The sequence below is a fragment of the Dromiciops gliroides genome, chromosome 2 (genome assembly GCF_019393635.1).
Source record: "Dromiciops gliroides isolate mDroGli1 chromosome 2, mDroGli1.pri, whole genome shotgun sequence".
Classification (NCBI taxonomy): Eukaryota; Metazoa; Chordata; class Mammalia; order Microbiotheria; family Microbiotheriidae; genus Dromiciops; species Dromiciops gliroides.
This window is the reverse complement of record NC_057862.1, coordinates 235717018-235729740: the sequence shown is the minus strand read 5'-3', so window position 1 is coordinate 235729740 and position 12723 is coordinate 235717018. Positions and strand designations below refer to the sequence as shown.

Below are 12723 nucleotides of genomic sequence, written 5' to 3'. Positions count from 1 at the left end.
AATTCTTTCTGTTGTTCAGTCATTTTCAGTTGTGTCTGACTCTTCATGACGCCATTTGGGCTTTTCTTAGTGCAAAATTGATTTGCCATTTCCTTCTCCAGCTCATTTTACAGATGAGGAAACTGAGATAAACAGGGTTAAGTGACTTGTCCAGGGCCACATAGCTAGGAAGTGTCAGAGGCCAGATTTGAACTCAGGAAGATGAGTCTTCCTGACTCCAGGCCTGGAACTCTATCCACTGTGCTACCTAGCTGCTCCACAATAATAATCATTTATATAGTGCTTTAATGTTTGCAAAGAATGTGTTAGATATATTTTCTTATTTAGGTCTCAAAATAACCCTTTGAGGTAGGTGCTATTAATAATTCATTGATAATATTCAATTATCCCGTCTTTGAGGATAAGGAAACTGAGGTTGAGAGAGGTTTTTAAGTGACTTGCTCAGTAATTCAGATCTATTCTCACTTGAAATCTAGCACCCTATCCATTGCACCATCTATCAGAAGTACCAGATTGTATACATATAAATGAGCACTACCCTATCAGTTATTGTTTCTCTAGAATGTAAGATCCCTGAGGACAGGGACTAGTTTCTTTCTCTCTTTTCTTTCTTTTTTTTTTTTGCAAGGCAATGGGTCACACAGCTAGTAAGTGTCAAGTGTCTGAGGCCAGATTTGAACTCAGGTCTTCCTGAATCCAAGGCCAGTGCTTTATCCTTTGCGCCACCTAGCTACCCCCTAGTTTATTTCTTTTTCTTTTCTTTTTCTTTTTTTTTTTTGGTGAAATGTGAAATTTATTACATCTTTAAACTATCTTTATACACTCTTCTTCTATATCACACCAACATTGTTGCACTTCCCTCTGAATAGCTTATTTTTCTTCTTCAAAGTCGGTTGGCTTCTTCCTCTTTGACTTCTCAAACTCCTGGGTTCCACAGGTATAGAGGAAGTAAAAGCCTATAAATGGGGGAGGGGGGGGCGACCCGCAGAATGGAGTCCTGCATCCTGTGTAACATATTCGGGATGCCCTTCGTGAAGTAGCTGGGGAAGGCTTTCTGCTCCAATGGGGACAGGCTGTAGGAAATGATGTGCCTCATCCGGATCAGGTTCCCGAACTCGCGGCCCATCTTCACAGCGCCTTCGCAGCAGCCTCACCTGTGTCTAGTTTATTTCTTATAGATTGTAGGGTTAGAGCTGGAAGGGACCTGACCTCTAGCCCAGTGCTTGTATATACTGTGTTTCAAAAGTGATTATTCATTGACTTGAGAAATGAGATTAATTATTTATTCTAAAAATAATTCTATTATTCAAAATATATTTTGCCTTGTACTTGAAGGTTTTAAAAGTAATAAAGCTGAATTTCTTTTTTTAAATCTATAATTTAATATGTTTTAATAATTAATAATAAATAATTCTGTTTGACTTCTCTCCAATATCATCTGTGCAAGCTAATGGTATTTTTCTATTGTTGTTTCTGAAATGAACCCACAATCAGTAGTACCTTTCTCCCTAAAATTGCATCCACTTTGTATATTCCTATATATGTTCCATACATACTATTTCTTTGTCTTTGTATCCCGTAAGGGCCTGCACAGAGTAGGCATTTAATAAATATTTGTTGATTGACTGATCGATAGATGGATTTGAGAGTGATGAACCTGAGGGAATGATTCGGTGGAAATGAGAGACTGCAAGAAATCCCTTTGGCATCCCTCAAATAATGCTACATAGATAACTACTTATTCTCCTGGTTTAAGGACTCTGGGAATCACAGTTGAATCACAATTCTTAGGTGGTAGGGTCTTCAAGAATAACCTCACTGGGAAAGAAGAAAAGAGAATGCATACAAAGGTAAAGGTGTATATGTATGTGTGTATGTGTGTGTATATATGTGTGTGTGTGTGTGTGTGTGTGTGAGTGTGTGTGTGTATATATATACCTTTGTATACATTCTTTTTTCTACATATATACACACATATTTTATTTTATTATTTTTTTTTTTTGTGGGGCAATGGGGGTTAAGTGACTTGCCCAGGATCACACAGATAGTAAGTGTCAAGTGTCTGAGGCCAGATTTGAACTCAGGTCCTCCTGAATCCAGGGCCGGTGCTTTATCCACTGCACCATCTAGCTGCCCCCTACACGCATATTTTATATATTATATGGAGAAAAAAGTATTTTTCTCTCTCTCTATATATATAAACACATGCACACATACACAGCTATATGTACACATATGTATACATATGCATGTATATGTATATACACACATAGGTTACATGCATGTGTGTATCTTTCCTGGAGTGAATTTTTTAATCATATGTATATACATATACATGTATATACACACAGGTTAAACATATATGTGTATATATATATGTATATATATATGTATATATATATGTATATATATGTATATGTATATGTTTGTGTGTGTGTGTTTCCTGAAGTAATTTTTTTTAATGGCCATACTGGGCTCTCTATTTCCCAAATCTAGTCCCAATCATGCAGGTACTTTATATGGCCATCTATAACAATCCTGGCATTTTAGAAACAGATTTAGAGCAGCAAGGGACCAGAGGGGTCATTTAATCTAAGACCTTTATTTTCCAGATGAAGTAAATGAGACCTAGAAAGGTTGTGCCAAGCCCTCCTTCCATATACCACAATGAAGATGATCTAATTTTCAGTGTGAATTAAGGCATTTACCTTGATATATGGGAAGTATGATCTCTGTACTATTTTTCCATAGCTAAGGATTGGTGAATCTGAAAGCTACAAAGTGCTATAGGAAACTCTTTTCTTCCTCTCTGCCTTTTGCATCATGAGCAAATTTAGTTTGGGGGTTCAGTTAAGAGAACATTCTGTCCTGTGTATAGTTGTGCTTGGAGAGAAGTTCAGCCCCCTCTCCCAAGAATCTGGCTATACCCTGCCTATAGCATGGCTAATAGTTCCCAACACCCTAACCACAGGAAGGAGGCAGAAGTGAAGGAGTCACTGGGAAGGTGTTCCCTGGAACGGGATCCCACTCATACAGAACCATGGAAATGTAAACCTGTGGATGGTCAAGAGAGTGGGGCAGTCATCTTAGCTGTCCAAAGACTTCTTGATATAGGGGCAGCAGCCTCAAGGACCCATGAAGGTAAGAAGGGACCTCCCCTATACAAACACCATAGGTCAAACCTAAGTTATGAGGGGCAGCTAGGTGGTGCAGTAGATAAAGCACCGGCCCTGGATTCAGGAGGACCTGAGTTCAAATCCAGCCTCAGACACTTGACACATACTAGCTGTGTGACCCTGGGCAAATCACTTAACCCCCCATTGTCCTGCAAAAAACCAAAACAGAACAACAACAACAAAAAACCTAAGTTATGGCTCTGGCCTCACCTGAACCCTCAAAGGCCAGCGGAGAACCACCTTGTTCAGCATTGAGATTCAGAAAAAGTAGGCTTTTCTAGTAGTCCACAATACTTTCTGTCCTTCTGGCCTCAGATTCACCTATATTTCCCTTTTATCACTGTTCCAGGTTTAAATAAGCAAAGAAGAATGTTAAGTGTGAATCCAAGTTAACCCTTGGAAATGGAACACTATAAGGTTGGGGGGGGTGGGGAGTTTGGGTTCACACCAGTCAAATGAGTTCGTCCTTTGTTCTTGAAGAGTCCCATGACATTGGGACGTGATCTCATGACTTGGTCTGAATTGGATCTAAGTGAGGTAGGGCTGTGAAAGGTCACCAACCTTACTCTCTCCTCTGGGTCCATTTGGGTCCAGTAGCAAGATATGCATCAGGACTACTGGAGATGGCCCCGGGATGTTTAAGGCAATTGGGGTGAAGTGACTTGCCTAGGGTCACACAGCTAGTAAGTGTCTGAAGCCAGATTTTAATTTGCAAAAATTCAGGATATTTGTCCTTTGTTCTCGAAGAGGACCATGACATCAGGACATAAGTGAGGGAGGGCTGTGCAAGGTCACCAACCTCACTCTCTCCTCCAGAGTCATCTGGGTCCAGTGGCAAGATATACATCAGGATCAGTGGAGATGGCTCTGGATGTTTGAGGCAATTGAGGTTAAGTGAATTGCCCAGGATCATGTAGCTAGTAAGTGTCTGAGGTGAGATTTGAACTCAGGTCATTTTTTTTTTTGTGGGGCAATGGGGATTAAGTGACTTGCCCAAGGTCATACAGCTAGTAAGTGTCAAGTTTCGGAGGCCAGATTTGAACTCAGGTACTCCTGAATACAGGGCCAGTGCTTTATTCACTGCTCCACCTAGCTGCCCCACTCAGGTCCTCTTGACTCCAGGGAGGGCTCTCTATCCACTGAGCCACCTAGCTGCCCTGCAGGATATTTAGCATGACTTAAATCCTCCCTCCATTTTGGGCTCTGCCTTTGGGAAGATGCACTGACCAGATAAATCATAGGGAATTTGGGTTCAGAGTCTCAGTTCAATATAAGAAGACTACTTTTCTATGATGATACTATCAGGATCTTTTCTAATTTGGGAAAAGTAGTAAGCAATTTATTTGGGCATTCCTTTCATTAGAATCAGGATTCTATGTCCATTCAGATCAAGGCTTGGATTTCTTTTAAAAGCAATCAATAGAGGGCAGCTAGGTGGCAAAGTGGATAAAACACCAGCCTTGGATTCAGGAGGACCTGAGTTCACGTCCAGCCTCAGACACTTGACACTTAGTGGCTGTGTGACCCTGGGCAAGTCACTTAGCCCTCACCGCCTGCAAAAATAAATAAATAATAAATAAAAGCAATCAATAAAATGTTTATTAAGCACTTACTATGTGCCAGACACTGCTAAGCAATCGCTGTCACTTCCCCAGTGACTTTCCTCCTTTATTCAAGAGAACCCATCCTTGTAACATAAAAATGTAATTAAGTAAAACAAACCAACAGATGGCCAGCAACCCAATGCCACTCCTAGGAACGGTTTTTGTTTGATATGTAAGTGGCAGGGAAAATCCCAGGGTTATAGATCTAGGTCTAGAAGGGATCTCCAAAAGTAATTTAGTTCAGTGATATCACTTTGCCACCAGGGCTACCCCACATGGGGTCAGATGATGTTCTGGATGAGGAAAAGACCACTAATGGAGGACAGGGTATGTGAACTATTTTTATTTAATTTTATTACTTAATTTAAATGTTTTGATGAAGTTTTAACATTGAGTATTAACGCAACCCCCTAAACTTGTTAAATAATTTATTTGCATTAATGTCAATTACTGCTTATAGTATCATAATTTCCCCTCTAAATCCTGAGTTGGGATTTTCTACCGATTCATTCTCACTCATTTTGCCTCTTATATGGTTGCAGTGTATGGTTGTAGGTTATTTATGAAGGTAAGTTAAAATGAAATCCTAGTGTGGCTGTTTAATTTTGGCTTAAAGTAAAATCGTGTAACAATGGTAAATTATTTCCCTACTGTCCATATCTCTTTCCCCATTTTGAGAGAGGACTAGCTCTCTAGAACTGTTTCGGGACTTTCCCTCCTCATTCTGGTTTTTTTTTCTTTTCTTTTATCATTTTCAATTGAAACCAATTTCTCTGCCTTTTAAAGTATCTGAAGGTGTCTGGGTTTTTTTCTTCTTCTCAAATTATTTTAAAGGTCTTTTCCCCGATATGTTTTTTTTCTCTCTCTCACCCATCAGTGCAACTTGTAGTTCACTTATGTTTCCGCCCATGTGACTTCCAGCTTAAGTTCTCCATTATTATTTTTTTTTTTACCAGAAACCACAAGTGACAAAGCAAGCCCCAAAAAGTGAGCGACTATGTCAGTGCTAGGTGCAGTGTCTCCAGACCACAGAGAGAAGAAGACCTTGGGGTCCAGAGGTGCATGGTGGACAAGAAAGAAGAAGAATCCAAGGAGGGTAGTGGGCTGGTGACCTAGTGAATGTTTGAGAAAGGCTGCTTTGGTTTCTAGAGAGATAAAGGAACAAGGCCTGAAGGGAAGTGGATGAAGTTTGCTCAACCCCTGGAGACTTCAGCTATGCCCCATAGTTCTGACAGTAGCGACTCTAGCTTCAGCCGATCACCTCCACCCAGCAATAAACAGGTAAGGCTTCTCTTCTCTTTTCGTACCACCATCCATCCCAATTCCCACCCCTAGGCCTTCTCTTCCTAATAGAACCCCTCAGGAGGCTGTCTGGAAACCCCTAGGCAAGGAAGGCTCAGTAGTCAAGGTCAGAGCATGAGCCAAATAATTTCATTTGAGTCCTTTGAATTTGTAATTGAGCGTCCCAGAAGCATTTGGCAAAGGGGCCATCAATTCACCACTTTATTTATCACTTGTGTCCCTCTCCTTTCACCTTCCTCCTACCACCTTCATGGTCCCTGCCTCATAAAGCTTTCTAGGAAGGAAAGAGAATGAATGAAGAGACAAGATGGTGAATGAAAATGTTTTGGTTTGGTCAGAAGGAAAAGACTCTTATTTGCTACAAAAGGTTTAATCTTAGTAGAGGGAGTTAGGTGTAAGCTGTGGCTAATAATCATGATGATGATGGCTAACATTTATATAGTGCCTACTATGTGTCAGCCACCAGGCTAACTGCTCTACTAATATTATCTCATTTGCTAATAATAGCATCTTACATGTATATCATACTTGAGGCTCACAGAGTGCTTTTCTTATAATAATCTTATTTTTTTTTAATTTTTTTTTTTTTTTGGTGAGGCAGTTGGGGTTAAGTGACTTGCCCAGGATCACACAGCTAGTAAGTGTCAAGTGTCTGAGGCCAGATTTGAATTCAGGTCCTTCTGACTCCAGGGCTGGTGCTCTATCCACTGCTCCACCTAGCTGCCCCTCTTATAATAATCTTACGAAGGAGGAAGAATAAGTATTCTTTTCAGTTTTATTTTTTGGATCTGGTTGTATGATTTCATCAGTACAAGAAATACGGTTGTTAAAAAAAATCCTTTGTCTCATGCAGATTAGCAACTCCTTGGAAATGTACCATTTTAAAGCACTGCTAGGGGGCACTAAGAAATTAAATGACTCATTCACTTGGGGTCACACAGCCAGTAAAAGTGAGACCAGGTCTTTCTGATTCCAAGCCTGCCTCTCAATTTTCTCCTTGCTTCTTGCAAGCATTATTATTAGTCCCATTTTGCAGAAGAGGAAACTGAATCAGAACATTTAAGTGTTTTGCTGACCCATGATCACAGGCCTGGAAAGTAGTAGAGTCGAGACTCAGACCTAGGCTTTTCACCATACTACCCTATTTCAGGCTGTCGAACTGAAGCTTATACTGACTGGAAAACCTAAGTCAAATTATAAAACTGGGAAGACCCAAGGGGAGCTAAATTGGGCACAAGCAAAAAAAAAAGAAAGAAAGAAAAGGCAACTAAAAGTCAAGACTAGGGGGGCGGCTAGTTGGCGCAGTGGATAAAGCACCGGCCTTGGATTCAGGAGTACCTGAGTTCAAATCCGGCCTCAGACACTTGACACTTACTAGCTGTATGACCCTGGGCAAGTCACTTAACCCCCATTGCCCCGCAAAAAAAAAAAAAAAAAAAGTCAAGACTAAGTCCATGCCAGCTACAGAGCTGGGAGAAAGGCAATGGATAGGAGGGCTTCTGGTCCGGGAAGTTCTGGAGGAGCATTATGAGAATCTGGCCTGTCATCCATGGGGTGAGAGAGCATTCAGCTGCTGCTGTAACTCATGTGCCCCATTGGCTAGGACTGGGCTGGGAGTTGTGGGAATGCATGTGGGGGAGGTTTCTAGAGGGTCTGACAGGGAGATGTTTCAGATAACCCAGCAGCTCACCTCCAGCCCTGGGAGATTAGAGTTTGGCCAGAAGCTTCCGGCTTTCTGATAGGTCATTCTCTAAGAACCGCAGCCCCGCTACACTGAACCTGACTGCTCACCACATCCCCTGACTTTTCTCTGTGAAGGAGGATGGTGCTGGCCTTGTCAACCACCTGTGATGCAATCATTTTGAATTCTCTTCTCTGGTCTTCGATTTAAAGATCAGATATTTAATTAGCCCTGTATTGGGGAAAGAGGGGGGTGAGTGGACTTTCCATATTTTGTGTCTATAGGCACATCATAAAAATAACTCATAGCTGTTTGGTGATTTGAGGACTAGAAAATATTTTCTTCATAATTTTAGGAGATGGTAGCACAGCATATACATATTTTATACTTGTGCATGTTGAACCTGGAGCTAGCCGAAAATCCTAGCTGTGTAGGCCAGGAACCTCAGTCTCTTCATCTGTAAAATGACCATACACTTGACCTTCTCACCTCTCCAGACTTGTGCAAGGAAAGTCCTCCGTAAACCTTAAAATTCATTATAAGTGTGAATTCTTATAATTATTACTGTATTAAAAGTTTTTAAAAGCAGATTCTTAGAACATATCTCAGGGCCTTCTGGATGGAGATCTTCTGTCATCTTTTGAGGCAGGACTAGACCCGTGCATCCCATCCCCTGAGGGGGTGTGTCTGTTCTATTTTTATTTTATTTTGGTTTGGTTTGTTTTGTTTTTGAATTCTATTTTAAAATATCTTAGAAGTAGAGTATCGGGGAATTCTGCTCCTGTTCTGGAAAGCAGAAAATAATACCACATACACTTTGGAGGCATCCTGCCGTGGAGTGTGTGATCTTGAAGCCCTGACGAACTAGGATTATGTCCTTTTGATTCCTACTGGCTATAAGACCCCAGGCAAATCAATTAACTTCTCAATGCTCCGGGAGGCTCTCTAAGATTGGGAGTTGCAGAAAAGATGCTGGCTTGCATTGATAGAGAGGTTTTCACTATCTGAGAGTACTCTGTCCCAATGAAATCACAAGTCCAGTTCCTATCTCTGTATCCTTTAGAGAAATGAAGCTTCCCTTCCTATCTTACCTGAATTCCTCGTTTCACTTTTCTGAGAAGTATTTGGAAGGCCTTTCTTTGAGAAATTGTCTATTACCACCACCACCCCCTCCCAATTTTCTTGCTTTCCTTCTGATCTTGGTTACATGTGTTTTATTTATACAAAACCTTTTTAATTTAATGTTATTGAAATGATCCACTTTAGACCTAACTTTGCTCTCTTCTCTCTCTCTCTCTCTCTCTCTCTCTCTCTCTCTCTCTCTCTCTCTCTCTCTCTCTCTCTCTCGTCTATTCATCAATTCACAGGTATTGAAATAGGCTAGTACTATAATAATGAGACCATTCTCTCAGCCTTTTACTCTCTAATAGCAATGTTTCTTCCCATATCATGTGTCCCTCGGGTCTATGGGGTACACTGTAGAGTATGGGGTCCCACTATACACTCTGGAAGGGGATGTGTTATAGTAAAAAAAAGGATGGATAGAAGATCTGTCACAATGGAAGTAGTCTAGTTAAAATCCTGGGTTTAAATTCTGGTCCTATTGCTTACTGTTTTTAAGTGATCTTAGCTAGTTACTTTTCTTTGGGCTTCAGGTTTCTCCACTGTAAAATCTGGGGCCACTACTCTGATGCTTCATAGTGGTGTAGGGGCAACCTTGCTTTGATCTTTGCTTTTTTTCTGGCTGAGGTTGATTTGCCCCTCAGGCAGCCTGATGGTTACCTGCTCCTGGGTCTCTTTATATTGGTGGAGGACATAGTGCAGACATCCAATTTCTATTTCTATTGTAGCTCAGAATTCCCAGTCTCAAGCTATCTGCTAGGCTCAACCTCTATAGTAGTGGTTATTGCAGATGTGCACTGCCATGCCTGGTCTATTTTACCCATCTTACAAATGAGGAAACTGAATTCCAAAGAGTTTGAATGACATATATGAGATCATGTAGCAGAGTTGCGATTCAAGAGCTATGGAGGGTCTCAAGTCTTAGTGCCTTATTCTAGATAAATTGTAAATGAGAGAAACTACTTAATAATAATTCAAGATATTCCCATTTTTTATTTGTTTGTTTTAAATAGAAGACATTTCTACTCATAATATGTTAGGGTTTACAAAGGGCTTTACATACATTTTCCCCCCCATTTCATCATCACATTAATCTAGTATTGGGGATTCCATAGAAAGGGAGCAGGATTCTTAGTCTAGAGTTTGGAAAAGTGTTTATCAGATGAGTTGTTGCAGAGAGTCTAAAGTGACCAGGAAGGAATGACCCATTGCTACCTTCTCTAATTTTTCAGGATTCCTCAGATGACGTGAGAAAAGTTCAGAGAAGGGAGAAAAATCGTATTGCAGCTCAGAAGAGTCGACAAAGGCAGACACAAAAAGCAGACACGTTACATTTGGTGAGTACTTTTAGCCCCTGTTGCCATTAAATACAGGTAATTATTATCTTCATTCCTTCCTAATCCTTCCCAATTTCCTTCAAATCTCAGCTCAAGTACCACCCTTTGCAAGAATGCTTTCCTAGTCAGGGATATGCTGGGAAATGTTTAACTACCATTTCTCCTAAAATCCACAACACACCTTTAAGTTTAACCTTAAGCTTAAATTTAATTATTAACATTTTGTGCATCACTTTCTTAGTTCTAAGCAATCATTAAACAATAAATCAAGACCAGATTTGTAAAATTTGTCTGTTTCTGAGGTGTCAATGCTCACCCTGAAAATGTAATAATTGGTCTTGGAGGGGGCGGCTAGGTGGCACAGTGGATAAAGTACCAGCCCTGGATTCAGGAGTACCTGAGTTCAAATCCGACCTCAGACACTTGACACTTACTAGCTGTGTGACCCTGGGCAAGTCACTTAACCCCCATTGCCCCGCAAAAAATAAAAATAAAAAAATAAAAAAAAAATAATTGGTCTTGGAGTTGACTCCATCACATCCCTGAAACCCTCTCCTCCTTAACCTTAGCTTTTCCTTCTGAGGAATTTATTTTGTATGGATCTTGTTTGTAAATAGTTCTTTGCCTGTTGTCTCCCCCTTCCTCTATTAAACTGTGAATCTCTTGAGAGCAGGAATTGGGTTTTTTTTGCCTTTCTTTGTATACTCAGTGCTTAGTATGGTACATATTCAGCACAGAGTAGGTGCTTAATAAATTCTTGTTGAATTGATGATCCTTATAGAGGATCATAGAGTTAAACTGCTTCTATGAGAGCCATCAGTTCAACAAGCATTTATCATATGTATGGTATATATACATAAACACACATATGCATACACATATGAATATATATATACATATATATAATTTTTATATCTACCTCTATTGTCTGGTATATCTATATCTATCCCCATAAATATATAGAAAGATAGTTATCTATATCTATGTAAAGATAGACTCCCCCCCCAAAGGTATGGGATAGGAGATAAAACAGATTTCTGTTAAGTTTTTTGTTTGTTTTTTTTTTACAGTGAGGCAATCGGGGTTAAGTGACTTGCCCAGGGTCACACAGCTAGTAAGTGTTAAGTGTCTGAGGTCGGATTTGAACTCAGGTACTCCTGACTCCAGGGCCGGTGCTCTATCCACTGCACCACCTAGCTGCCCTTCTGTTAAGTTTTTTTTTTAATTTATTTAGTATTTTATTTTCCCCAATTACTTTTTTTTTTTTAATTTAACATTCTTTTTTTTTTTTTGGTTGGACAATCAGGGTTAAGTGACTTGCCCAAGGTTACACAGCTAGTAAATGTCAAGGGTCTGAGACCAGATTTGAACTCAGGTCCTCCTGAATCCAGGGCCAGTACTTTATCCACTGTGCCACGGAGCTGCCCTCTTAACATTCATTTTTAAAACTTTGAATTCCAAATTGTCTCCCTTCCTCCCTCCCTCCCCTTCCCCCACCCCATTGATAAGGCAAGCAATTCAATATAGGTTATGCATGTGTAGTCATGCAAAACATTTCCATATTAGTCATGTTGTGAAAGAAAACATAGACAAAAAAGCTCGAGAAAAATAAAGTTTTTTTAAAAAGTATGCTTCAATCTGTATTCAGATACCATCAGTTCTTTCTCTGGGGACAGATAGCATTTTTCATCATAAGTCCTTCAGAATTGTCTTGGATCATTGGATTACTGAGAATAGCTAAATCATTCATTCATAGCTGATCATCTTACATTATTGCTGTTAATTTGCACACAGTACATTTCACTTTGTAACAGCTCATGTATGTCTTTCCAGGTTTTTCTGAGAGCATCCTCCTTATATTTCTTTTTTTCCTTTTTGGTTTATTTAGCATTTTCCTCCCCAATTACATGTAAAATAGTTTTAACATCCGTTTTAAAAACTTTGTCTTCCAAATTCTCTTCCTTCCTCCCCCACCCCATCCCTTTGAGAAGGCAAGCAATTCATTATAAGTTATACTTTTGTAGTCAAGCAAAACATTTTCATATTAGTCAGGTTATAAAAGAAAACAAACAAAGAAACTCAAGAAAAATAAAGTTAAAAAAATTATCCTTCAGTCTGTATTCAGACCCCATCAGTTCTTTCTCTGGATATAGATAGCATTTTTCATCTTAAGTCCTTTGAGAGTTTTCTTGGATCACTGTATTGTTGAGAATAGCCAAGTCATTCACAGTTGATCATCTTACAATAATGCTATTACTTTGTGCACAGTCATTTCACTTTGCATCAACTCATGCAAGTCTTTCCAGGTTTTTCTGAGAGCATCCTGCTCATTATTTCTTATAGCACAATAGTATTCCTTCATAATCACATAACACAATTTGTTCAGACATTCCCCAATTGATAGGTATCCCCTGAATTTCAATTTTTTTTGCCACCAGAAAAGAACTTCTATAAATATTTTTGCACAGATAGGTCCTTTTCCTTTTTGCTTTTTTTTTTTA

The 12723-nt window shown here is 39.7% G+C and overlaps 1 protein-coding gene and 1 pseudogene across 1 annotated transcript in view; one reads left to right on the top strand and one right to left on the bottom strand.

Moving 5' to 3' along the window:
- Window positions 1–870: 870 nt before the first annotated feature.
- Window positions 871–1126, bottom strand: LOC122744569 (annotated as a pseudogene).
- Window positions 1127–5752: 4626 nt separating this feature from the next.
- BATF (basic leucine zipper ATF-like transcription factor) overlaps window positions 5753–12723 on the top strand; it is a 44517-nt gene continuing 37546 nt past the window's right edge. Inside the window, exons 1-2 of the mRNA XM_043988412.1 lie at window positions 5753–6061; window positions 10118–10222. Coding sequence (XP_043844347.1) covers window positions 5963–6061; window positions 10118–10222 — 204 coding nt within the window. The 5' untranslated portion in view covers window positions 5753–5962. The remainder of the gene's footprint in view (window positions 6062–10117; window positions 10223–12723) is intronic.